Source organism: Lacerta agilis, chromosome 1 (genome assembly GCF_009819535.1).
Source record: "Lacerta agilis isolate rLacAgi1 chromosome 1, rLacAgi1.pri, whole genome shotgun sequence".
In the NCBI taxonomy this organism is placed as follows: Eukaryota; Metazoa; Chordata; class Lepidosauria; order Squamata; family Lacertidae; genus Lacerta; species Lacerta agilis.
In genome coordinates, this window is record NC_046312.1 from 54,487,570 (window position 1) to 54,511,637 (window position 24,068).

The window sequence follows — 24,068 nt, forward strand, 5'->3', positions numbered from 1 at the left end:
AGGAGCAAAGTACCTGCAACCCCATCTCCCCAACCCACCTGCTTGTACCAAGCTATGATTTGGCTTAGTGTGATGTATAAACCAGGCCACTGACAAATTGTCCATTTTACTCAGCTTTTTGGACTTAGTAATTTAGTTATGTAATGTTGGCCCACTCCTTCCATTCTACTATTCCAATTCTGCTAATTGCTGATTGCAAATTGTGAACCAAGGAATGATAGCTTCTGGACTCGTATTTCTAGTGTAAAATAATGTGATTTGGGGATAGCTGTTGTAAGGATTCTGTGACCCAGACGAACATTTTCTGCCATGAACCTGATACTCCCAAAGACTTCAGAAGAGTACAGCTAACGTAGCTTATACATAAGAAGGGCCTACTGGATTAGCCCTTTGGTCTCACAGTAACCAAAGAGATGCCAATTAGTGGTACAAAAGCAGAACCTGAGTACAACAGCACTCTTACCTCCTACAGTTTCCCGCAACTGATATTCAGAAACATACTGCCTCAAACCATGGAGGCAGAGGATAACCCTTGCAGCTAGCAGCCACTGGTAGCATTAACCTTCCTGCCATGAATATATCTAATCCTCTTTTGAAGCCATCCAAGTTGGTGGGCATCACTGCCTCCTGCAGGAGTGTAACTATTTGTTGTGCAAACAAGTACTTTCTATTCTCTTTCCTGAATCTTCCAACATTCAGTTCCATTGGATGTCTACAAGTTCTAGAGTTATGAGGGAGGGGGAAAGATTCTCTATCCGCTTTCTCTATGGGATGCACAATTTATTACACTTCTAACATCTAATCACCTTTTACCTGCCTTTTCTCGAAACTAATAAGTCACAGACGTTACAACCTTTCCTCATAGGGGAGAAGCTCCAATCCCTGGATCATTTTTGAACTTCTTCCAACTCTACAGAACTGTACACATGATTCTAAATATATTAATTTTGTTAGACCTGTATATCACTGCTCTTCCAGGTTGCTGAGGCCTCAAGTAGATCTCCCACTGCTCTGCAGGCCAGGCACAGATATTCTTCAAAAGAATTGTAGCTTTCCATCTGGAGGGTCACAGGCTCCCCACTGGTTTTACAGCCAATTCAAATACTAAAATTCTATTGGTTACATTCACAGCAGTTTTCATCAAAAGAGGTGTTTTAGTCTATAATAACCAACACAACAGATTGCCGAGAGGCAAATTTACAATCACTGTAGTTGTACTATAAGGACCAATTCATCCAGACATACAAGACAGAAATCCATGGTTAAGTTACCCCTTTTGGAATGGGGACTACACACTGCTTTTCCAGGGGCAGCTTCCCAGCAGTCAATGACATAAGGGACAAAAGATTGTGGGGAATCAGCTTATATTAATTAAGCCGATTAATAAAGAGCTAATACCATATTGGATTTAGCAGTGCCTTAAAGAGATACATGTGAATGCACCCTGGAGTGCTGGGGGGGGGGGGAGTTGAGTAAGCACAGAAAGAAGTGCTTTGGGAAGGGAAAAAAAAAGTGCCCCAATTACTGCAATTGGAAAAGATACGTTGGACAGTGTTCTTGAAGCTACTAACATGAGTTTGGCCAAACTGCGAGAGGCAGTGAAGGATAGGCGTGTCTGGCGTACTCTGGTCCATGGGGTCACGAAGAGTCGGACACGACTGAACGACTGAACAACAACAACAACATAAAAGGTAACATTGATCTGTCATACACTTAGTTACATATTTAATTACAGAGCTCAATGTTTCTTTTTGTGGGGAGGGGAAGACCAGTGTTGCAAATATAATGTTGCTAAAACTACTCAGTTTCTTAAACTATTTGTATTTGTTGGTTTCTCCGATAACTTCTCTCTCTTTGTATCATGGATGGTGGCTCATATTATGGATATATGTATTATTTTATTTATACTGTTGCTACAAGTTTGTCATGGCCTTTGGCTAAAACAATAAACTTATGAACTGAATACAGTCGTACCTTGGTTGTCGAACAGAATCCATTCCGGAAGTCTGTTCAACTTCCAAAAACATTCGACAACCAAGGCGCAGCTTCTGATTGGCTGCAGGAACTTTCTGCACTCAAATTGAATGGTATGGAAGCCGCATCTGACGTTTGGGTTACAAAATATGTTCGCAAACTGGAACAGTCACTTCCGTTTGCAGTGTTCGAGAGCCAAAACATTCGAGTTGCAAGGCGTTAAGGATCCAAGGTACGACTGTACTCAGTTTCATTGCAGAGTGTAGACCACCAGCAAAGATCAGTTGATCCTATTGCTTAGATCAATTCATCCTCTGTGTGTGCACCTGACCCTTGCCAATATTGCCTAGTTAAATCATGCTGAGATAGATGTGCCCAGTTTCTTGATGTTAATGTTATTCTTCAGGAACTGAGAGTGCCACTATCTCTCTCTCTCTCTCTCTCTCTCTCTGTCTGTCTCTGTGTGTGTCTCTCTGTCTCTCTCTGTCTCTCTCTGTCTCTGTCTCTCTCTCTCTCTCTATATATATATGTCAGTCTCAAATGTTCAGTTTTTGAGCAAGATGACAGTATATGCATTAGGCATTAAGCTTCAATTGTTCAAGAGGATTTTCTTAATCCTCTGTAGTCAGATTGCAGACAAAGGCCAAGATCCTATCTGATCATCTGGGTTTAGGATAAACTCTGGGATTTGGCAACGGGTGGGGGTGGTGGGGTGTCAGTGAGACAGCAAATAGTTCAAGGTGCTGAAAATGAACTGTATTCCTGGCCCAAAGCATTTTGGAGAAAATCTTTCCTAAAGGGCACGATTTTAGCAACAATTCTCACCAAATGAATAGGACATTGTAGCGACTCCTATCATAAACACGACTGCACTCTCAGAATCTGTACAAACTGCTATCAAATTCGACAGGACCACCTGTCTTATTTGATGTGAGCAGTGGGAGTCTGCCTTAAGCTTGCTCTAAATTTTCCTTCTCTTTATAGTCCTAGAAAGTTGTGCTGTTCTACATCATAGGAGATGTATTGCAGGGCTTAAGAAGGGCCTGCTGGATCAAGCCAATAGCCCACCTGGTCTCACAGTGACCAAACAGGTGACCATTGGGTAGCCCACGAGCAGGACCTGAGTGCAACACCACTCTTCCCCACTTGTGATTCCTAGCAACTGTTGCTCCAAGGCATACTGCCTCTGGTAGTACAAACAGAATATGGAAGCATGGCCATTTTATATCCTTTGTATTTTATATGATGAATCTACCCTTATTGTCAAATGGAAACCTTGCAACCATCATGTATAAATTGTAAGCGTGAGGGTTACTTTCTCTAAAACTCTCTGCACGGGGCTAGCCTTAGAGACTGCTCAGAACTACAGATGATGCTCCCCAGTCTTCCTGAGTGGGGAGCAAGTTGTCAAGCTCAAAAGACTCAAGTGCAGTTGATCACACTGGCTGCCAATTAGCTTTGAGGCACAATTTAAGGTGCTGGTTATTATTACCTTTAAATCCATACACAGTGGGACCCAACATAATGGAAGCAGTGCCTTTGCTATCTAAATCTTCCTCCAACCAATCTACGTAGGAAAGTCTGATCCAGTCACCCTACTCAATAAATAAAATCCTGTGAGTTACAAAGCAGGGCTGTCGTGCAGCACCCTAAGTATGCTATGCTCTTCCCACTTGGAGCGCACACCTTAAACATTCTTTTAATTTCACAACACTAGTTTTACATCTTGGATTTTCTGTGCTTTCTGGCATGTTAACAGTGGATTGATTTCTTCCCATTGATTTTATTCACTCAGTGCTAGAGCTCTTGCCATTTTTCTCCATTTTGTAAGGCAAGTTACGCCATCATTTTGTAATGAGAAAGTCAGGGTATAAAATAAATTAAAATGAAAGTCTGCAGCCCTCCAGAGTTATTTAAAACTGAAAATCTATCACCACGGTCTCTTCTGTTTACGTGTACCTCACCTGTCAACTACAGGGCATAACAGGAAATGAATCACCTGCTTCCCAGATTCCTTTTCCTTTGCATTATTTTTAAATTTATTCATGAGATCAGTTAAGTTAGCAGACAAAGGTAGGGAAAAACAAAACAAAAAAAGGATGATTATCTCTGCTTGGGTGAAATAAAAATGGCCTGGCTAATATATTTTAATAAACTAGCCCAACTAGAAAAGTGTGTGTGGGGGGGGGGGGGGAGATCATAGTTTTGCAAAAACATCAATTGACAAATCCCAAGACATTAACCCAATCCAACTGACGAAAGGAATTTTATGAACTGAGGTTTTGCAGCTATTTAAATTTTACTGGCAGATACTATATTAATTACTACCAAAACCTTGTGGATCCAGTTTATTCTCAGTGACAAAAGAATATTGTGAATTGAGTCTATGGTCACTGGCAGGCTATTACTGACTTATTCATAAGCAAAAAAGAAGTCTGTTCAGCAACACTTCATTAATTGCTTATTTTCAAGGCAGTAGGTGGCATGCAAAGAAAAGATAAACAAAATTATATGAAAGGGAAAATAAAAATAATTGATTACTCTTTTTTTTAATGTACACACGAGCAGAGAGAGAGAGAGAGAGAGAGAGAGAGAGAGAAATGTATTCCACTGGGTTTAAGGATACGATTTGGTCTTGAATACTGTGGATGGAAAGAATGTTGAATTACACCTAAACTTGGCCAGAAATTATTATCCCAGGTCCCATAATGACAATCCCAGAACACCTAATTTAAGATACAATTGTGAGCCAAAAAGGAAATCCAATCCACTCTATGCTGTTAATGTTAATTCTTTGTTGTCAGGCGATCAGGGCCACACAACTTTAGGCAACAAACATTACATCACAGTAGTGGTTTTGGTGCCATGGAATGTTTTTGCCAAAACAGCCAATATAGAACTTAGAAAATGTGTTTGCAAGACACATGGTGCTTGCTGGGCTTTGGTTTCCTTTTGCAAAGATTTAACCAAAGACCACATGCATTTATTTGACAAATAAAAAGCAGAAAAGGCATTCTAAATTCAAGCTGAAGTTCTGTCAGCTGCCCTGACAGAATGATCATTTTAGTGCAACATTGAATTCCTCCCTGAAGTATTATTATTATTTTAACCTCTCTTCCTGTTCCGAGGTGAAGTGAGGTTGCAACTAAAATGTTTTCAATTGAAACAAACAGAAATGACCCAATCAAAGTAGAAAGAAGTCAATCAAGTTTTGAATATTCACTAACTAGATTTCTTTCCTATGCTGTTTATAGTCTCTGTGGAAGACAAAAAGATAGAACAGAAAGAAATAACACAGGAAAATTGTGAGAATTGTTATTGTGTTTCTAGGAGGAAGTGTGGAAACGAAGGCTGTTCTCACTTGGACCCAATGATAAGAGTCATAAACTTAGGTACTCAGAGCAGAGACTAGGAGTGGCTCTAAGCCCCATCCTCTGGCGTAAAGAGGGGGTTGAGAACATTCTGAGGATTGCAGTCTTGTGGAGAACAATACACAGAATTTATAGGAACAATGATGTTCACATAGGCAAGCATTATGATTGAAAGTCGCATGCACGACTTCGCTAATAATTACCAGACTATTTATGTATGATTGTGAAATTCTGCATAAATGAATTGCTCTCTGCATTTGGAGATTTTGAATTACTGTATGTTGTTTACAGGTAAGTGCTGATCCACAATTCTTCTGTTTTTGTAGTGAAATCATGTGATTACTCTATTTCATCCAGATCACTTTTTGCAGGTATTGCACTCAGCAACCTCATCTGTTTGTGCGCATCACTAACCATGAAAGTGAGCGGGAGGGGGAGATGCAAACTGAAAAATATGGTAAACTATGTGGGTGACTGTTCCAGAATTTTAGAAATTATGCGGGTTAAACTGAAACATGGGGCAAATTCAAGCCACAGAAAATAATCAAACAGACTGCATCTGCTCATGACAAATTTGGATAGAGCAAACGCAGATTTAATTGCCAGCCCAGCAATGAAATTTGCAGTGCCCTTCAGAAAGGTACTGTCTTCGTCAACCTACAATAAATTGTACTGCCACAAAGCAAGAAGTGAACAGTCGCTTCAGTTAGACAAACCAATAAGAAATATGGTAACACTGGTTGAATACTAATCCCTGAAATGCATTTGATTTTTACATGGCTGAGTCTTACTATTCAAAATATGAAAGGTAGCAATCAAGTAGAGGACACTCACGGCATTCCTTCTCATCGCTTTTGTCAAAGCAGTCTGGCAGCCCATCACATTGCCAGGCTCCTGGGATGCAACGTCCATTACTGCACATGAAGTTTCCAGGAATATTACATTCATTTGTGAAGTTATTCCAAGGCAACTGTTGGCCTTCTGCAACAAGAAGATAAAATGCACAGTGTTTACATATGCAGAAACTGCTTTCACATCTAAAGCAATGCTGCTGGCTCCCCTTTTCCATTAGTAGAGGCACCCACTGAATCAAAGGCGGCCTTTCAATGAATGGCAAGGCAGTGCCTGCCTTAAAGAATACCATGTTTGGCCTTAGTTTTGGTCTCTGCCTTACAAGGGAGCCATCCATTATGATTAGGGCTAGAGATAGAATAACTGAATAACAGAGTTTTTTATATTTTCAAAGGAAAGGGAATCACTATTCATTCTCCTTAACATGAAAAGATCTCACAGGCTGAGATTTCTTTGCATTGGGAGAGCTACAATTATTAAGGATGCAGTCCTATACATACATACATACATACATACCCACTGAAGTCAATGGGATTTACTACTGAGTAGATATGTATAGGACTACACAGTCTACAAAGTACCCTCTCCAATCCATTTTATGACTGGAACTGCAGACTAGAGCTTTTTCATCACACCTGCCCAATATCTCATTCCAGTGGGTGGTACAAAAGAGGGAACATTTTTTTCAATTCATACAATTAGTTTATTTCTAAAGTTTCAAATTCTAGTTTGAAATTCTTATAAAAGTAAAAATTGGTTCATCCACAGTGAAGGAATTTGCCAAGTTTTGTAACCTGTGTGTACAGTATTTGACAGAGACTTTTTATTTTAACCCTAGTTAACTAAGAATTATTGGAGGAATAGTTGCATAATCAAACTTGGATCTTTATTTATATGTGATTTCCCAGGTCCAATCCCCAGTATCTCTAGATAAGCAAATCTTAAGTGACACGACCTAAAGATATTACTAAATTAAACCCTCAAGACTGCTGTTAGTCAAAATACATGCTAATGAGCCTAGAGGATTGTGATATTGGAAAGAAAGTAAGTCAGGCTCACTAAGGAGTGCCATTTCCTATCTCAAAGTGAACCATTGTCATCAGTTTCAGAAGGGACTCAGTGTTAACTTTGAAGCAGGTTCTGCAAATACGAATTCTAGTTTATAGTTGTTGATTTCATGGGGACATATATGTTTTAATACTTTGAATACCAGCTTTGACTCAGCATAAAACATGCAAGAGGTAGCACCAGTACAGAAATAGCATGTTTACTCAGGCAACTATTGCTGACCCTTTGATTTCTTAAGCAGTTTACATACAATGGAATACACAAATACTGTAATACAAAAAGATCTCTTAATATGAAAGGGTAAATCAAGGATTGGGCAACCTTGTTTAAGAAATTCAGCAACATCTTTAATGTCTACACATGTTTAACATCTCCTCTCAATACTTCAAGCTGCTTTCATATGCCATTTGCTTTACATAGTAATAACACCATTTTCCATCTTATCATTATGGTTGAAAAGTACAAAATTATTTTGGCACAACTGCAAGTGTTTGGTCCCCACAGTGCTGCAGTAAACAGCATGCACACTATGATAGTTGACTGTATCTAAGTAGACATATTGAGCTCTGGGATCCCATTCCCCCATGGTTTTCAATACTGAATAAATTGTATAATGCTTTTCTTGAACCTTAATTTTTATAAAGTAGTTAGTTGGAAAATCTCGTGTAATTTTTTTAAATGCAGAACTTCAGAGAGTTCAGAATCATAATGGTGAGAAACAAAATATATTTTTAATAACATGTCTTTCCTTAAGAAAAAAGTTGAATTTTCCAAATTCTGATATAAATTTTAACTGTTTCAGTGCTGATTTCATTCCATATCAGATGAAAAGCAACACAGTGCTGACCAGAAACTGTAATCAATGTTACTTTTGCCTTTGTCATTTTGATCATTAAAAGTTCAAACGTTGCATCTTAAAACGTCTTTATAAACAACTTGGATGAAGAAATTGAGGGGGTGCTTATCAAATTTGCAGGTGACAACAAATTGGGAGGGGTAGGTAATGCTACAGAATTAGCGCTAGCTAATAAAATGAATTTCAATAGGGACAAATGTTAGGTTCTGCACTTAGGCACAATGAACCACATGCACAAATACAGGATGGGGGACACCTGGCTTACTAGCAGTACATGTGAAAAGGATCTAGGGGTCTTGGTGGAACACAAGCGTAACATGAGTCAACAGTGTGACGCAGCATCGAAAAAGCTAACAATAGTCTAGGCAGCATCAACAGTAGTATAGTATAGTGTTACTGCTAGTACCACTCTATTCTGCCTTAGACTACACCTGGAATACTATATCCAATTCTGGGCACCACCATTTAAGAAGGATGTTGACAAGCTGGAACGTGGGCAGAGGAGGGCAACCAAGATGATCAAGGGTCTGGAAATGAAGCCTTATGAGGAACAGTTGAAGGAGCTGGGTATGTTTAGCCTGGAGAAGAGGAAACTTGAGAGGAGATATGATAGCCTTCTTCAAATATCTTAAGGGCTGTCACATGGAAGATGTAATAAGCTTGTTTTCTCCTGCTCTGGAGGGTAGAAGTCACAAGAAAGGAGATTCCAACAAAACATCAGGAAAAACTTTCTGACAGCTAGAGCTGTTTGACAGTGGAACATTCTCCCTCAGGAGGTTGTGGACTCTCCTTCCATGGAGGTTTTTAAACAGAGGTGGGATGGCCATCTGTCATTGATGCTTTAGCTGAGATTCCTGCATTGTAGGAGGTTGGACTAGATGACTCTTGGGGTCCCTCCCAATTCTACAATTCTATTATTTTATGCTTTTATGAAAGTGCTAACTGCTTGTCATATTTTACCTCAGGGGTGGGTGCATGCCCCAGAGATTCTTTGTACCAAATTAGATGCATTCTGAATGTGCTCTACCATCATGCTCTCATATCCTCTCCTTTATAAAATTTCCAATAATGAAATAAGAATAATTAATCCCACCAAACATGACATGGCTAGGCTTCACAGTTGGAGATTGTTGGTGAAATCCCCAGCCTTTGGTTTTAAGTGTCTCCACAGCAGCTGTTGCTTCTGCTTGGGCAGAGACAAAAATAAATACAAAGCTCACAAGTCCTCTTTAATGGCTGAGAGAAAACAAGGAACATGTGCCAGTTGGGAAATAAAGTTTGTGTGGAAGCTGTGGGTGGCATCAAATCAATATAAAGTCCAAGCCAAGCCAAAACAGATAGACAAGTCATGGTTTCTTGCTTATGTAAGAAACTAGCTCCATGTGGTTGGCTAAAAAGAGTGTTTCCAACACTAATGAGCATTCAAGAAAACATTTTACAGAAGGGCTTCATGTTATCCAGATAAAAAGTTATGACAAAGCCAAAAAGTAACACTAGGGGAGAAATATACTACATCAGGGGTCCCCAAAGTAAGGCCTGGGGGCCGGATGCGACCCAATTGCCTTCTAAATGCAGCCCGCGGATGGTCCAGGAATCAGGGTGTTTTTACACGAGTAGAATGTGTGCTTTTATTTGAAATGCATCTCTGGGTTATTTGTGGGGCATAGGAATTCGTTCATTTCCCCCCCCAAAATATAGTCTGGCCCCCCACAAGGTCTGAGGGACAGTGGACCAGCCCACGGCCGAAAAAGGTTGCTGACCCCTGTACTACATATTCATGACTGCTCCCTCAACTTTTTATTCATGCATTACTTGTGTCAGGCATTGTATTGACAGTGAAGCAGGGCCACTCTTTTAGCCACACCTCGGGTATTTCCACCACACTCCTGAGTTGTGTGTGATTACCTGCAGAGAAAATCAATTATGTGAGCACCCATTCTCATGTAGGGGCTCTGCACATTTGAATTTATCTGCAGACAACTGTACGTAACACACAGCTTTCGAGCAAGAGGCCCAATGGCAGAGGAGGAGCTAATGGACAGCCCAACTCTGCCGTCAACACAGATATACCCCAGGAGACACATTAATAAGGCTTCATAGAGGATATCCATAGGTAGGGAAGTCACTTGTCTGCCCTGCCTCTTTCCCCTCCTCTCCAAAAGAACACCAGAGGAATAAAATATCTGCATAGCAAGCATTATGGGTAGCTGACACCATAGCATTAATAATACTGTAAGAATGAGGGTGAGAATCTTTGGGCTACATCACTTCAGTGCTTGGGCAGTAGCCATATTTTTAGTCTGCATTCATATTAACACAAGTGAACAGCATTAGGCAACCTATATAGAGCTATACAGCTGTACATATTACACTCTATCCCGCTTCACTGGCAACAAGAGAATTAAAAGTAAAACTTATTCTCCAGGATGCAAACTGGCAACTTCACTTGTGCCCTTTGGAGGACTTAATTGCTAAGTGATGCTGGGGCCTAACGATCTGGAAGACACTTCTACATAAATCCTTGCTAGGCGTGCTATAGTGCATTTTGCAGAGAAGCTTCTCTTGATTGCAAACAGCAGATTCAGAGAAACCTATTTTTGTTGTACCACAACAAAGTAAGAGTTTAAACTTCTTTGCCCAGCCCCCCAGAACATAGAGGCTAAAGCTTCTGTGGGGCTGCTATTCACATCACAAAAAACATATACATTAATTGTATTCATGCAATGGACTTTACATCAGCTTTATATAAGAAAATGAGAAACAAACAACACTGAAACCTCAACAACTTTTAAAGCCACTGGTGCAGAGACAGAGCTGTACCATAGTTAATACTAGTAAAGGAAAAAATAGAGGTTTAAAATTGCATAGGGTGGGAGTGCAGGACTGCACCGCAGTTAGGAGACTACTTGCATTATATCTGGCACCATGCCTCAGAAGGAACACTGTTCCGTGTCCCTTGCTATGAATGAGATGGTAAGAGATGGAAACTACTAAAATCGATACCCCATTATTCACTAACTTGGTTTGGCCCTAAATTCAAATTTAACCTTTTCTTTATAAGTGCTCTTACACAAGATCAGACCTGCTGAATCAGGTATCTAGTCCAAAATCTTATTTCCCACAGAGGATAATTAAATTGCACTGGGAAGCTCAGAGGCACAGCTTGAAGGTTCCACCCCTCACCCACTAGTTCTCTCTGAAATATCCATATAGCTTTTGACTAACAGCTTTTAGTAGATGCATACTCCATGAACCCTGTTTTAAAGCCATTTAAGCTAATGGCCATCACTAAATACTGGGGCAGTGAATTTCAGCATATGTATGCAAGCATGCAGGTGGCGAAAACTAACATAAAGACATTCAGTCGTCTAACTTTTCATATGAAAATGTTTATCATGGCTAAGAAAACATGTTCTCTGTCTATGCAGTAGTTTACTTTTGCTGCTAAGTCTATCTGTGGCTAATTGTTCATTTAGCAAACACAACTGCTAACATTTTTATTGGCAAGCAGAGCCTGTGAGCAGCATTAACACAAACAGGAAGGAACACAAAGCTCAGACACCAAAAGAGAGTGCAAAGCGGAGGAGAGGGGGAATAGTAAACCCTAAAAACTTCTCAATCTCCTAGGATACAATTTCACAATGAATTGCACTTAGTTAACACATGAAACAGGATGCGGGTGGCGCTGTGGGTTAAACCACAGAGCCTAGGGCTTGCCAATCAGAAGGTCGATGGTTCGAATCCCCGCGACGGGGTAAGCTCCCGTTGCTCAGTCCCTGCTCCTGCCAACCTAGCAGTTCAAAAGCACATCAAAGTACAAGTAGATAAATAGGTACCGCTCCGGCGGGAAGGTAAACGGCATTTCCGTGTGCTGCTCTGGTTCACCAGAAGCGGCTTAGTCATGCTGGCCACATGACCCAGAAGCTGTACGCCAGCTCCCTCGGCCAATAAAGTGAGATGAGCGCCGCAACCCGAGTCGTCCGCGACTGGACCTAATGGTCAGGATTTTACCCTTTACCTTTAACACATGAAACGCCCACCAGATCAGGCCAGTGGCCCATATAACCCGTCAACCAGGTGCCTATGAGCAGCCAACAAGTATTTCCCCTCATGTGGTTTCCAGCAACTGAAATTCAGAAGCATACCTCCAGCAGTGGAGGTACCATATGTGGATCTGATTTCTTTTTAGTTATTTAATTTCTTTTTATATTTATATCCCACCTATCCTCTAAGGAGCTCAGTGTGGTGTACATAGTTTTCTCCCCACCTCATTTTATCCTTGGAACAACCCTGTATGGTAGGTTAGGCTGAGAGACTGTGACTGGCCCAAGGTCTCTCAGGTCCTGCTGTAAGCCACTCAGCTTTCTGTAAGGAAGAGCAAGGTGGACAAAATAAAACCAACTGGGAAGGAATTTGGAATAATTTCAGTCTTCAACTGCAGGCAGATGAAAAATATCTGGAGGCAAACCCCATCAAGTTCATATTAATTCAAGTAAAGGAATAAAGAGGCAAACTAGCAAACCTGTGATAACAGTCTCCCCACAAAGATCCAAATTTATATACAATACAGCATCAAATCTGTATTGGAGAAGAATTTTTAAAAATCTGGAATCCCCTCTTGGAGACCTGATATAGCACAGTGCCTAAGAGACAGAGGTATACATTAGCAAATGTCTAGTTTGAACTCACATTTTATAATTTTTATATAATTTTATAACTTAGTTGGTCTTTAAGGTGCTACTGGAAAGAATTTTTTGTTTTGTTTTGGCTATGGCAGACCAACACGGCTATCCACCTGTCACATTTTATAAGTTATTATTGGGCTATTTGGGGGAAAACTCTCCCTTAAGATTTTTCTTTCCATTTGGTGTACTTGCACATACCTCAATCTTACCCCAAGTTTGCCAGTGCTTCTATCTTATATGCTGGGGTCCAGTTTTGGCTACATAACCACAAATATGAGAAGACTCAAATCAATATTCATATACAGATAATGATGTGTATACTGTATCAGGAAGTCCAATTAGCTAGGTATATTTTCATGTATGCATGCACATAAACATCCCACTCTCCATTTTGTGTTAAGCAAATGCTTCTTCAAATTGAAATGGAACTTTAAAACTGGTTAAGCACTGCTGAGCTGAAACTGTTGCAGGGCTGCAATCTGAAGCTATAAACCCATAAAAAGTAAGTGAATAGAAGTTGTGAAGCACAGTGCTCAAAGCACATTTGTCCCATAACTGATAAATGGTTCCAATAAGAAAAGAGGTACATTTTCTTTTAAAAATACGTATCCCCAAGATAAATGTAAGATGCATTATAAGATTCTTAACTAGAGAATGAACCATTAAGAGTCCAAAATTGCAAATTGAATCCTGAAAGACACTCAGCTACTCCCAGAAACACTCAGAAAGCTTTTACCAACTCAGATCCTTATTAATATTCTACCCCTGCTTTTAATTCCTGTTTTAAAGCATTCACATTTTGCTGTGCAAATGCAGTTTTTATTGGCACTAATTAGCTGAAGGAACAATAAGGAAACAAAGCTGAACAGATAAAATAATGCAACTTATTTATGACGTTATATACACAATCCAAAAGCTGCGGCTGTGATTTTGTGAAAGCATAGTGTCTTCTTACATACTGATACCCTCAAGCTCCAGAGTAAAACCATCAATTTTACTGGGAGATACAAGAATTACTTAAAATCGAACTGGGTGGAAACCAAACCCCACAGCTATAATGTGACAGGTGTTAAACGTTAACTAGAAGACTACACAAATAAAATGGATTGTACTTCAAGTGATCAAATCTACAGGCTCACTTGTTCAAGAAAAACTGTTAGAATGTGAACTTTTGCCCACCAAGGCTCAAGTAATAAGGTTGTTAGTTGTTTGCTGTTGTTGCTGCTGTTTGTTACAATGCCACAAAATTGTTACTTCTAGTTTGTATTTATTTACGGTATCTAATTAGTGAGGTCTTAAATTTTTGATTAAAAAAACTAAAGCAGACCTGTTTAGTAAACCATGGCTAAAGTTAACCTGTTTGTCTAGGTTCAGACATAATTCTAAACTGCAATCATTTTGGGAGGCAAGGGAAGTTGTGAACCCAAGACTTGCTGAGTTGCTTCTGTAATAATAGTTTAGTGTTATATCAAACAAGGCCACTGAGATGATTTAGTGTCCGATGTAAATAGCCTGGTTTAAGGTACACTACTGAGTTATGTTTCATCTGAATTAACGAATTATGGTTTATACTCTTCCTGCAAACCCCAATTAGAAACTAGAGTCTAATCCTGGTTTGCAGAGTAAGTGCAAACAATATTTTGCATGTTCAGCTGAAATACCAAGCAATAATTTTCCTAAAAGCAGGAGAGGAGGTGTGAAGTTGCCCTTCACAATGGAATTATGGAGTGAAAGGAGAAATCTGAAACATGGATTGTCATCAGGGTTGAATCCCAGTGTTCCATTTGTAACATTTTACCTCGCCTCCATGATTCCAGCTGGGGTCCAGACATAATGCAAACCATGGTTTGTGCTAACCACAGCTAAGAGCCCACACCATACTTTGAGCATCCAGAAATATGGCAGACAAATCATGGTTTAGAGGTGGTAATTGGCTTTTGATTCCCACATGCTTAGGACTCGGCTTCAAAAGTTCACTGCTCCCATAGTTTAACAAACCATGGTTTCATGTTATATGTAAATCACCTTGATTTTACAAAGAAAAATAAATTTATAAATCAGTTCTTCTATCAAAATAGTTTAGTATATTTTATATAATAAGGGATCCTGAATAACTGGGAAGCAGATGTTTTATTTACTTTTGATACACTGTATGTACTTCTAAAAACTGATGCTGGCAGGTGCCATCTCAGAAGAGCCATTCCCCCTAGGCAATCTTAAAGATCTTCCTTCAAGACACACATTGATTACCTAAAAATAAAGTCAATATGCTTTTTGCTTCAGAACTGTTGCTTTACACTATACTGTAGTGGAATTTGGAAGAAAAAACCCCAAATCATCCTTTTTTTAAAAAAAAAAATACATAAATCCCCTTTTTAAAAATTATCTTTTTACTTTTATCCACCCTTTTCAGGGTGCACATAAACTAAGTCTGTCCAAGGTAGTGTGCTGAGATTTTAGAGTATCTTACATTTGTAACATTCTTCCTCTTCTCTGGACTGGGTAAAATGTACTTAGCCAAATTTATCAGTAATTAAAACAAGAAACAAACAAATCTGTCAATTTCCTATACAGACAGAAGCTTCAGCAGGCGTAGTTATCAAAGAGGTTCTTTAAAAGTTCCATATGTATAGGGAGGTTTTTAATGCTTGATGTTTTTATTATGTTTTTAGATGTGCTGTAAGCCGCCCAGAGTGACTGGGGAAACCCAGTCAGATGGGCGGGGTATAAATATTATTATTATTATTATTATTATTATTATTATAGCAGTTAAATACTGCAAATTCTTCTCTGGTAAACAATTTGGACTTGCTAGTAATCAAATAACCAAACTTGCCAATATAGCACATAAATAAACCAGAGACTGTTCTGTGTTTCCTTGATTTTTGTTAACAGCTTCTGTTATTTCTATGGACTCAAGAGGAAGTTGGAGAAAGAAGCCTGTTCACACACCTGTCATTTCATCTCACGTAGAAAAAGAAAAGTGTTCATGCATCGTGACGCTCGGGAGAGATAGGCATTGAGGAATGGATACAACTGTTTGCATGTAGGGATTGGAATGAGAGTGAATGCAGTTAGAGAACTATACAAATGTCTTGGTTCTGTTTTTTCCATTTGTAAAGTCCACTTCCTCTTTTTGTTTATATATTTTATAAACTATTCTTGCCACAGTAGCAACAGCAGCAGAGGGGGATGAAGAAGTGATTCCGCTCACCACTTGCCAGCAGGTGGCAATGGTGGAAGCATAGGAAGTCTTGCAAGGTCTGCCCAGCACCTATCAGCCTCTGTGCACCTCTGTTTAACCTCCTCCTTGCTCCCTCACCAAACACAGCCACCTACTCTCCTGAATTGCATTCCCCTCCTCTTACAGAACAGCCAAACTGTGGCCCAGGAAAGCCACAGAAGAACAGGCAGGGCAAAGCAGCTCCTCAGCAACTCTCCTGCTCCGCTGCCACTTCCCTACTTCTTGGCCTCCTGTGCCACAGAGGCCAAAATGGCAGTGTCAGTGTGAGGTGCACAGTGGCAGCAGAACAGGACAGGTGCTGGGAAGCTGCCCTGGCCTGTATTGACCATTCCTCTGCTGCTTGCCTGGGCTGCCAGCTCATTCACCTGCCAGCTGTTCTGTCATCACACTGCAGTTCACATGGTCTATCAGCAGCCACACAAACTGCAACATGACAACAGCCATACAATTTTATTATATAGTAAGAAAGGAATGCTGCAGCCTGGTATGAATTAAATTAGAAGTCTAGACAAGGTGCCTCAAGTGAAGGCAATTCTTCTGAACAAGAGAATATCCATTACTCTCAGATTCATGAACTATTTTAAGAAGGGAGGGAGAAGATGCATCTCTGCTCTAGGGTAATGAGAGATTCATGACAGACACATATTCAGAAGGAGGCAATTTTGTCTCTAATTCTTGAGATGGGCATGAAGAAATTTGGCATATTCTGAGAACTATGTAATGAACTCTGCATGTATCCCTCATGCCCAAGTACATCACAAAGCCCTATCAAGTGTGCAGAAACTAATTAGTGTGTCTAACTGAGCTCTCCCAATTGTGGCTACTGGTCTGTCAATATATTCAACTTTTAAGTGAAGCATTAAGATGAAAGCAGTTTAAAATGAATAATAATTGTTGTTTTATTTACTCTTAAATAGCATAATACTTGAAATCATTACCAGATACCTGGAAATAATAGCTTTCATAGTAACCCTCTGAAAAACAAGACACCGTCTCAGCTTCTTAATATGCTGTATTCAGCAATAAATTTTAAGAATATGTGCAAAATATAATGCGACTCCAGTTATTTCCTGCATGTATTACATTTCAGCTGCTTTCTGTAAGCAAATCAATAACACAAATGAATGGCATTGCATTTTGTCAATGGGATACAAACTGTTATGAAGATGCACAGCAGGCATTATATTGAAGTCAGCCCCATTCTTCTCACAGGAGTTTAATTTCACCTTATCTACTCTACTTATTCATCACAACAGAAACCCTTGCTGAAAGAAAATATATATCTCTATTACAACAGGACGTATATTCAGCAAATGCAGATAGGAAATAAATGTGCACTGTCATGTGCAGTATTTTCCAATGGCCAAGTAAGGGAAGAGTAAGGGCTAATCTTATTGTGTGGCACAAGTGACAAATTCCAGCTGACAAAAATAGCCACAACAAAATGCAAGTAAAGTATATAATATATTAAGACAATCTTGTGACTAGTAGGAAAGTAATATAATGGCTTGCAATAAACAAAGCAAGCTTCAAATTACATCATTTTAACTGATAGCTGTATCTTGCAATGCAATGAACAGGCAGGAAATAATGGAATGAAGTGCAGAAGGGAAAGACTGAAGCTGCAAAGCAGAGCAATGAAGAATTGCAGCTTCTTTACAAAGGCTCAGGAAAAGCTCTCCATGGCATATAATGTTGTTGTTTAGTCGTTTAGTCGTGTCCGACTTTTCGTGGCCCCATGGCATATATACAGCATGCAATAATCCCAGACAGTGTAAGTGTAGATCTGGCATAGGACATAGGCGTAGCCAGAGGGACAGCTCCCCCAGAGGTGGAGCTTGCTGCTCTGGCACTCAGAGCTGCGCACATGCTGTGCTAGCATCCCAGGGTGGAGGGGCGACAATGTCACCCCCTGGATGACACCCGGGGTGGACCACACCCATCGCACCCCCTTCCTCCACCAGTGCCCCCCATGGGATAGAAAAACTTGGAGCCAAATGGCTTCTGGGACCTGGGTTGTGGGCACCAAAACAGAATGTCTAGTCACTACTGGGGAGGGGGGTCAACAACACTTTTTTATTTATTATTTTGTTAAGCATGAACTAATACGCATTTCACATGGGTAACACATTGTTAATATCACATTTTTAGCAGAAATTGTTAATACATGTTTTAATTTGGTGTTTACAATAAAAATATTGGTACCGTACTTCACTTTTCAATTACAGGTAGGTAGCTGTGTTGGTCTGCCATAGTCAAAACAAAATAAAAAATAAAAAAATTCCCACTGGAAGGAATTTTTTAATTTTGTTTCAGTCAAAACACTCTACTCCTTATTGTTAAACTCCTTAACATATTGCCTACCCTTAACATATACTTCGGGGCTTCAAAGCACATACATTTCAGTAATCTTTTTGAGTGTCAGCCAATTTTTCAGTTTTAAAATAGCTATATCTATAGCTAAATGAACAATAGGTACCTTACTGAAAGGTTTTTTATGACGACCCCGTTGCCATTTTAAAAAGTTTTTTTAAAAGGCTTTTTTTAAAAAGTTTACTAACCACTCCTGCAGGTGCCAAAATGTTTTTGCGACACCTAAGCTCCCCCCACCCACCTTCATCTTTTAAAAAAAGAGAAACTGCCCACACTCACATTGCCGTGCAAACTCTGAAGGGTTAACCATAGGTCAATGTGGCCCTCAGCCAGAAAAGGGTTAAAGCACCCCTCAGTTACAGAAACAAGCAAACTTCAACCAGTTGTTTATGAAGCTGGCATGTTTCTGTAAACCACACTAAAGATTCATTACAGTTTAGGGTTCAGACCTAACATGAAACTGTGGTTAAATAAAATCAGAAACAACTGCTTTCAAATGCATTGGAGGGAATTCATTGACACGCTATGGCAATTGTCCACTTGGGGCAAGCATTTCAAATTGCCAGACAGAACAATCCTGCCTCTTCTCCCTAGCATGCTGTTCTAGAGATTTTCCCATCCCCCCCCACCCGCCAATCTTGGGAAACACAGCTGCAAGGGGGGGGGAGCCCCATTGCACAAGTGGGAAATCTTTGCACAGGGCTTCTGCTAACAGGACTCAACAGGGGAATCCCACCCTTTGTCACCACATCTAAGGAGAATGCACAAGCCTGAGGCTCGTGAACAAAATGAAAAACCATTGCTTATTCATTACGTCCAAACTGGGCCTTTATGTCTGAATGAAAACCATCTATCAAGGCAGATTATTTTTCTCTTTCCTATGCCTTTGGGTAACTTCCCAAAGGGTGAGGATCTCATCTCTGTAAATGCTAATGCTCTGTGACACACTGTCACATCAGCTAAACAGGATGGTTTCACTAATTGTTAAAGCAAGGGGAAATATGCAGCATTGTTTAGGATTCACAAGGAAGAAGTTGTTGGTCCTCATCACAATGTCACATTATCTGAGATGGCAGCAGTTCCCATTTTCCAAAGTAAGTGTCTCTTACCTAATCCAAGATTCATTAATTTCTGCACAAGATCAATGACAGATACTGAGGAACATAATCAAAACAAAATAAAAAAATAAAAAAAATCCTTCCAGTAGCACCTTAGAGACCAACTAAGTTTGTTCTTGGTATGAGATTTCGTGTGCATGCACACTTCTTCAGATACCAACATAATGTCCCATTTCTGTATCCACATCTATCCCACTTGTTCCAAAATAAAAGTTCTGGTCATCAGAAAGCATAATTTTATAGAAATATGTCTATACAGAAATAGCAATCTTTGTGCTCAGCTCAGAATCAGAGACCTGTTCATATTAGAAGGCTTCTCACCTAGTTCCTCTGCTCCCAGCTATTAACGTGCCAAATGTAAGAGGATACCCAGCAGTCAAAAAGCTTCCTCTGCAAGACACACTGCATTAATCATTTAGCTATTAATGGTCATGTAACTGGAGTATTTTTCCTAAGGACTGAACGTTGCTGTTGTCCATTATGTTGGCAGCATAGGCTTCTATTTAAATAAAGCAGAAGCAAATACCGGGAGGGCCCTACAGTGAATAACACTGCTTGAAACTACAGGGCATTTGTATGGATGAGAGACTTGTTTTTAAAAAGGAACATGATGAATGTGTGAAGCTTAAAGAATAAATATAATTTGTGTAACTTAGATTTATAAAGCTCACTAATGCTGCAGAACTTGATAAATGATTATAGGTTTTCCCACCATCTTCCTAACCTCTTATAAGCAATTAATTTCCCTCTGTTCAAATGCAATATACTCTATAACATACAATGGAGGCTGAGTTATATGCTCAACACTTGAATAATCTGCATAGGTATTCCTGACTCAGGAAGTTAAACATGCAGCAAAAGAACTTCTCACTGCATTAACCATTCATGTTGCCATCTTCCTGATTAACACCTCATAAAATGTAGGTGCAGCATATAGATTACAGAAAAGCAACACCAGAATAAAACCCTGTGCATTGTTTTTAGGCAGAAAAGTATCCCAAAGGCTCTTTAATATTGAAGACTGTTATTGCTTATTGCTAGAATATTCAGCTGAATAGTACCTCCTTTAAAGAAGCATAGAGGAGCCTTACAGTTGAGGAACACACCAATGTCCCATAATCACCAACAATTATGGGTTCTGGATTCTGCATGGCTGTGAATAAACAAAATAGTTTCTTTATGCAGCCTATTACAGAGAAATCCTGAGAATAATGAGAGAAGTTCAAATCACCACTCTAGATACATATAGAAGAGCAAGATATATTAAAAAATAATTAAATTTTCAGTTTAAAACATTAGTAGCAATAAAGAGGCTTAGGCAGCATACTGCTACTAGCTTCACATTTTAGCCAGTTGCTGGACATAATGAAAAACAATCCTTGATAATCTGACTATGCAGAACTGCATAAAGATGTTTCTTTTAGGATGCTAAATATATATTTAAAGATACTAAATGACCTGTGATAACTTTTTTTTTAAAGTATTTGCTTGTTCCTGAAGGGAGCTCAAGATTAGTAGAACATTCCACAAACAGCTCACTGCTGAAGAAACCTTTTCCTTAAGAGTTGTGAGAAGGGAGTTGAAGAAAGGCCTCCAAAGATTATCTAGCAGCATGCGTAGTTACGTGTGCAAAGAGTACCTTATTGGTACTGGAATCCCAAGCCATACATTGCTTAACTAATCCTGGACTCTCTTACGATTAGGCTGATGAACTGTATTCCATGAGATACTTGCCAAATACTTTACTGATACAATCTGTCACATTTGATCCAGGCTGGACTCCCTGTTGTCCACAGGACTCTCAACTGTTAGCTAGATCTCAAGTGATGCCTCTGTACAGGAGCCATCCCTGGTTCTATCTCATTTCTTTTGTTTGGATGGCTTGGAGATACAGTACTGTAAACTTAAGGATACAGATGGTCTTCTTGGAATGGTTCAACTAGCCACTTGTGCTCAGAATATATGTTCTTCCTCACCAACGAGGTGGGCTAAGGCCATTAGTGTTATTACCACCACAGTGAGGTGAGGACTTCCTGGACCTCTTAAGGAAGCTGTAACAAGGTCATTCCTAAAGCACTCTTTCCTGGACTGTTTAGATCCACAGAGTTGCTGACAAGACTTTATATACCCTTGGAGCAAGCAATTTAGAGGTGGTGGATTCTTTTGAATACTTATCAGTTACAATCCGGTTTCAGGCTTCATTTCAATCTGGTTTCATACCCACTTCTGCATCCATTTCAATCTGGTTTCCTGAAGGAGATGTGCAACCTTGAGTGTTCTCCTTTACACAGGCATGCTCCTATATTCCTAGCTGGCAGCTGTATAGGCAAGCACGCCCTTTTCCAGCTTCGACAGTCTGATAGCTGTCTTCTCCTTCATCAAGATTAGGCCTCTGTAATCCATTCCTTGGCAACCTCAACACTGGATTACTGTCATCAACTATACATGGGACTCATTTTCAAGACGATCTGGAAACTGCAACTGGTCCAAAACTGAGTGCCAGGATTTTAACTAGTCATTCACAGAGCCTACATTAACACAAGCCCTAAATAATCAATGGTTTTAGTCCTTTAAAGTTCTACAAAACCCAGGTCACAATTATCTGAAGTAATGCCCCCTTTCCTCCCAGATTTGTCCCAAGATACTCTATCATAAATTGGCATGTTGACTAAAATACAGCATGTGACTTTTAAGAGCCTTCTCCATAGCAGTATAGCATTTATGAAATACACCATCACTTTAACTTTTAAACTGTTAACTGAGTTGGCTTTTCAATGAGAGAAGTGGCTTTTCAACTGGAGAGTTGCTTTAATCCTTGTCATATTTATTTGTTGATTGTTATTGTAAATTTCACGTTGTTGACTGTATTGTTGTTTTTAAAAATCTTTCGGGAACTGCTCATGAAAACACTGTGTAACAGAGCAGTGTTAAAGCTGAACAAATAAGTTAGTCCAGACTAAGCAAATGAAGAAGTTTCAGACTGACAGCATGATCCAGGTGACATTGCCAACCTTGAAGACACATCTTTATGAGAGACACCCTGCCAGCAAAAACCCTTTGCTAACAGCTATGAATCATGTTCAAGCACTTTTTACAAACTTGGTGTAAATAGTTCTGCACAGGGAGATAAAAATCAAGCAACACCCTATCTAAATAAACATTGCACAACAAAAGAGTGTAAACAGAGAGCAACATGAAAGCTCTGCCATTCCGATGAGTGGAATAGAAATTAAGCAAGCAATTATTTGAGGTCTTTTTCAGACCAGAATCCCTGTTAGTTACACCACTTTCATGTTGGTATGACTTCTTTGTTGATAATGAAGTTGTGCTGGTGTGACCGAGTACATAAACAAGCATTTAAACAAGCAAATCTTTTGAAGAAGAATGCCTTCACATTCAGCAGGGGCTTAAAAGCAGTAGCTAATGGTAATTTCCCCTTCCTTCCTGATATATCCTTGTCCCAAACACAAGCTTCAAAGTTCTCCAGAAGAAACAGTCAGCAGGGGGGAATGATTCTGGGGTAGCCTATGTCCAATACTTGGGCATGTCATTCTAAGAGACACAGCTTTTAACATGCAACACAGCAATGGCATCCTTTGGTTACTGGGCTTTTCTCTTTTTCCATTTCATTCTTAAAAACAAGATGCCAACCGAGCTCCTTATATGCTAAAGGGGACACAGTGCTATTGGATGAGAGACACAAATGGACAATGTTAATACTCCAGTAAAACTGATGGAAATATGTTGTTTCACGGATAATACTAAACCACAGTTTAGAGCTCAGTGCAGAGGATAAATGGAACCTAAGCAAAGCCTCCCTCTCCTCTCCACCTTGTGGCTGGGAGAAGGACTACACTAGTGTTTTCTTTTACCTTCACAGAATCCTAGCTGGTTGCCAGGTAGGAGTAAAAAGACTGTGGTTTAAAACAAGCTAATAAATTTTTAAGCAAGTCTGCTTCAAGCCATGGGTTATAATGCTGGCTTGTTAAACTAATCCAAGTTTGTTTCAAAACACTTCGGGGTGAGGGCAGCATGCAAGCTTGAGGATTTGCTAAGGCTCCTTCCTGCCCATGAATATAAGCACTTATATTATATGTATTATATTATATTATATTATATTATATTATATTATATTATATGAATATAATACAAACCAGAGTCCACTATACAGTATAAACCCATTTACTGTATAAGGCTATAAGGGTTGTTTGAAAATAAAATGTAACTGTTTTCAAGTGTGTGTTTTATTTCAAATGGATTTACTAATATATTTAGTTTAGGTCATTTCAACTTAAGAAATGTTTGCTACAAACATACCACTGACTTCTTTTTCCTAAAGGTTAGGGTTAGAGCTGGGCATAGACTCCAGGTTCAAATGCACAGCAAACAATGAAAATATATGACATGTGCATTCAGTAGTGGCTAGGAGCTTTTCATGTTAAGTCACCTTTTTTTTTTACCTTCCACAAACGAAGCTGCACATTCATTTAAATAAAGAAAGATTAAAAGATACTACGGTAGACGTTG

The 24,068-nt window shown here is 39.5% G+C and overlaps 1 protein-coding gene across 4 annotated transcripts in view; it reads right to left on the minus strand.

The window, feature by feature from the left end:
- LDLRAD3 (low density lipoprotein receptor class A domain containing 3) overlaps positions 1-24,068 on the minus strand; it is a 112,909-nt gene that overhangs the window by 76,614 nt on the left and 12,227 nt on the right. For 3 of the 4 annotated variants that reach the window (XM_033149733.1, XM_033149724.1, XM_033149748.1), the window contains exon 2: positions 6,180-6,326. The exons of the other annotated variant lie outside the window; for it this stretch is intronic. In XM_033149733.1, coding sequence (XP_033005624.1) covers positions 6,180-6,326 — 147 coding nt within the window. The remainder of the gene's footprint in view (positions 1-6,179; positions 6,327-24,068) is intronic. 4 annotated transcript variants of the gene reach the window in all.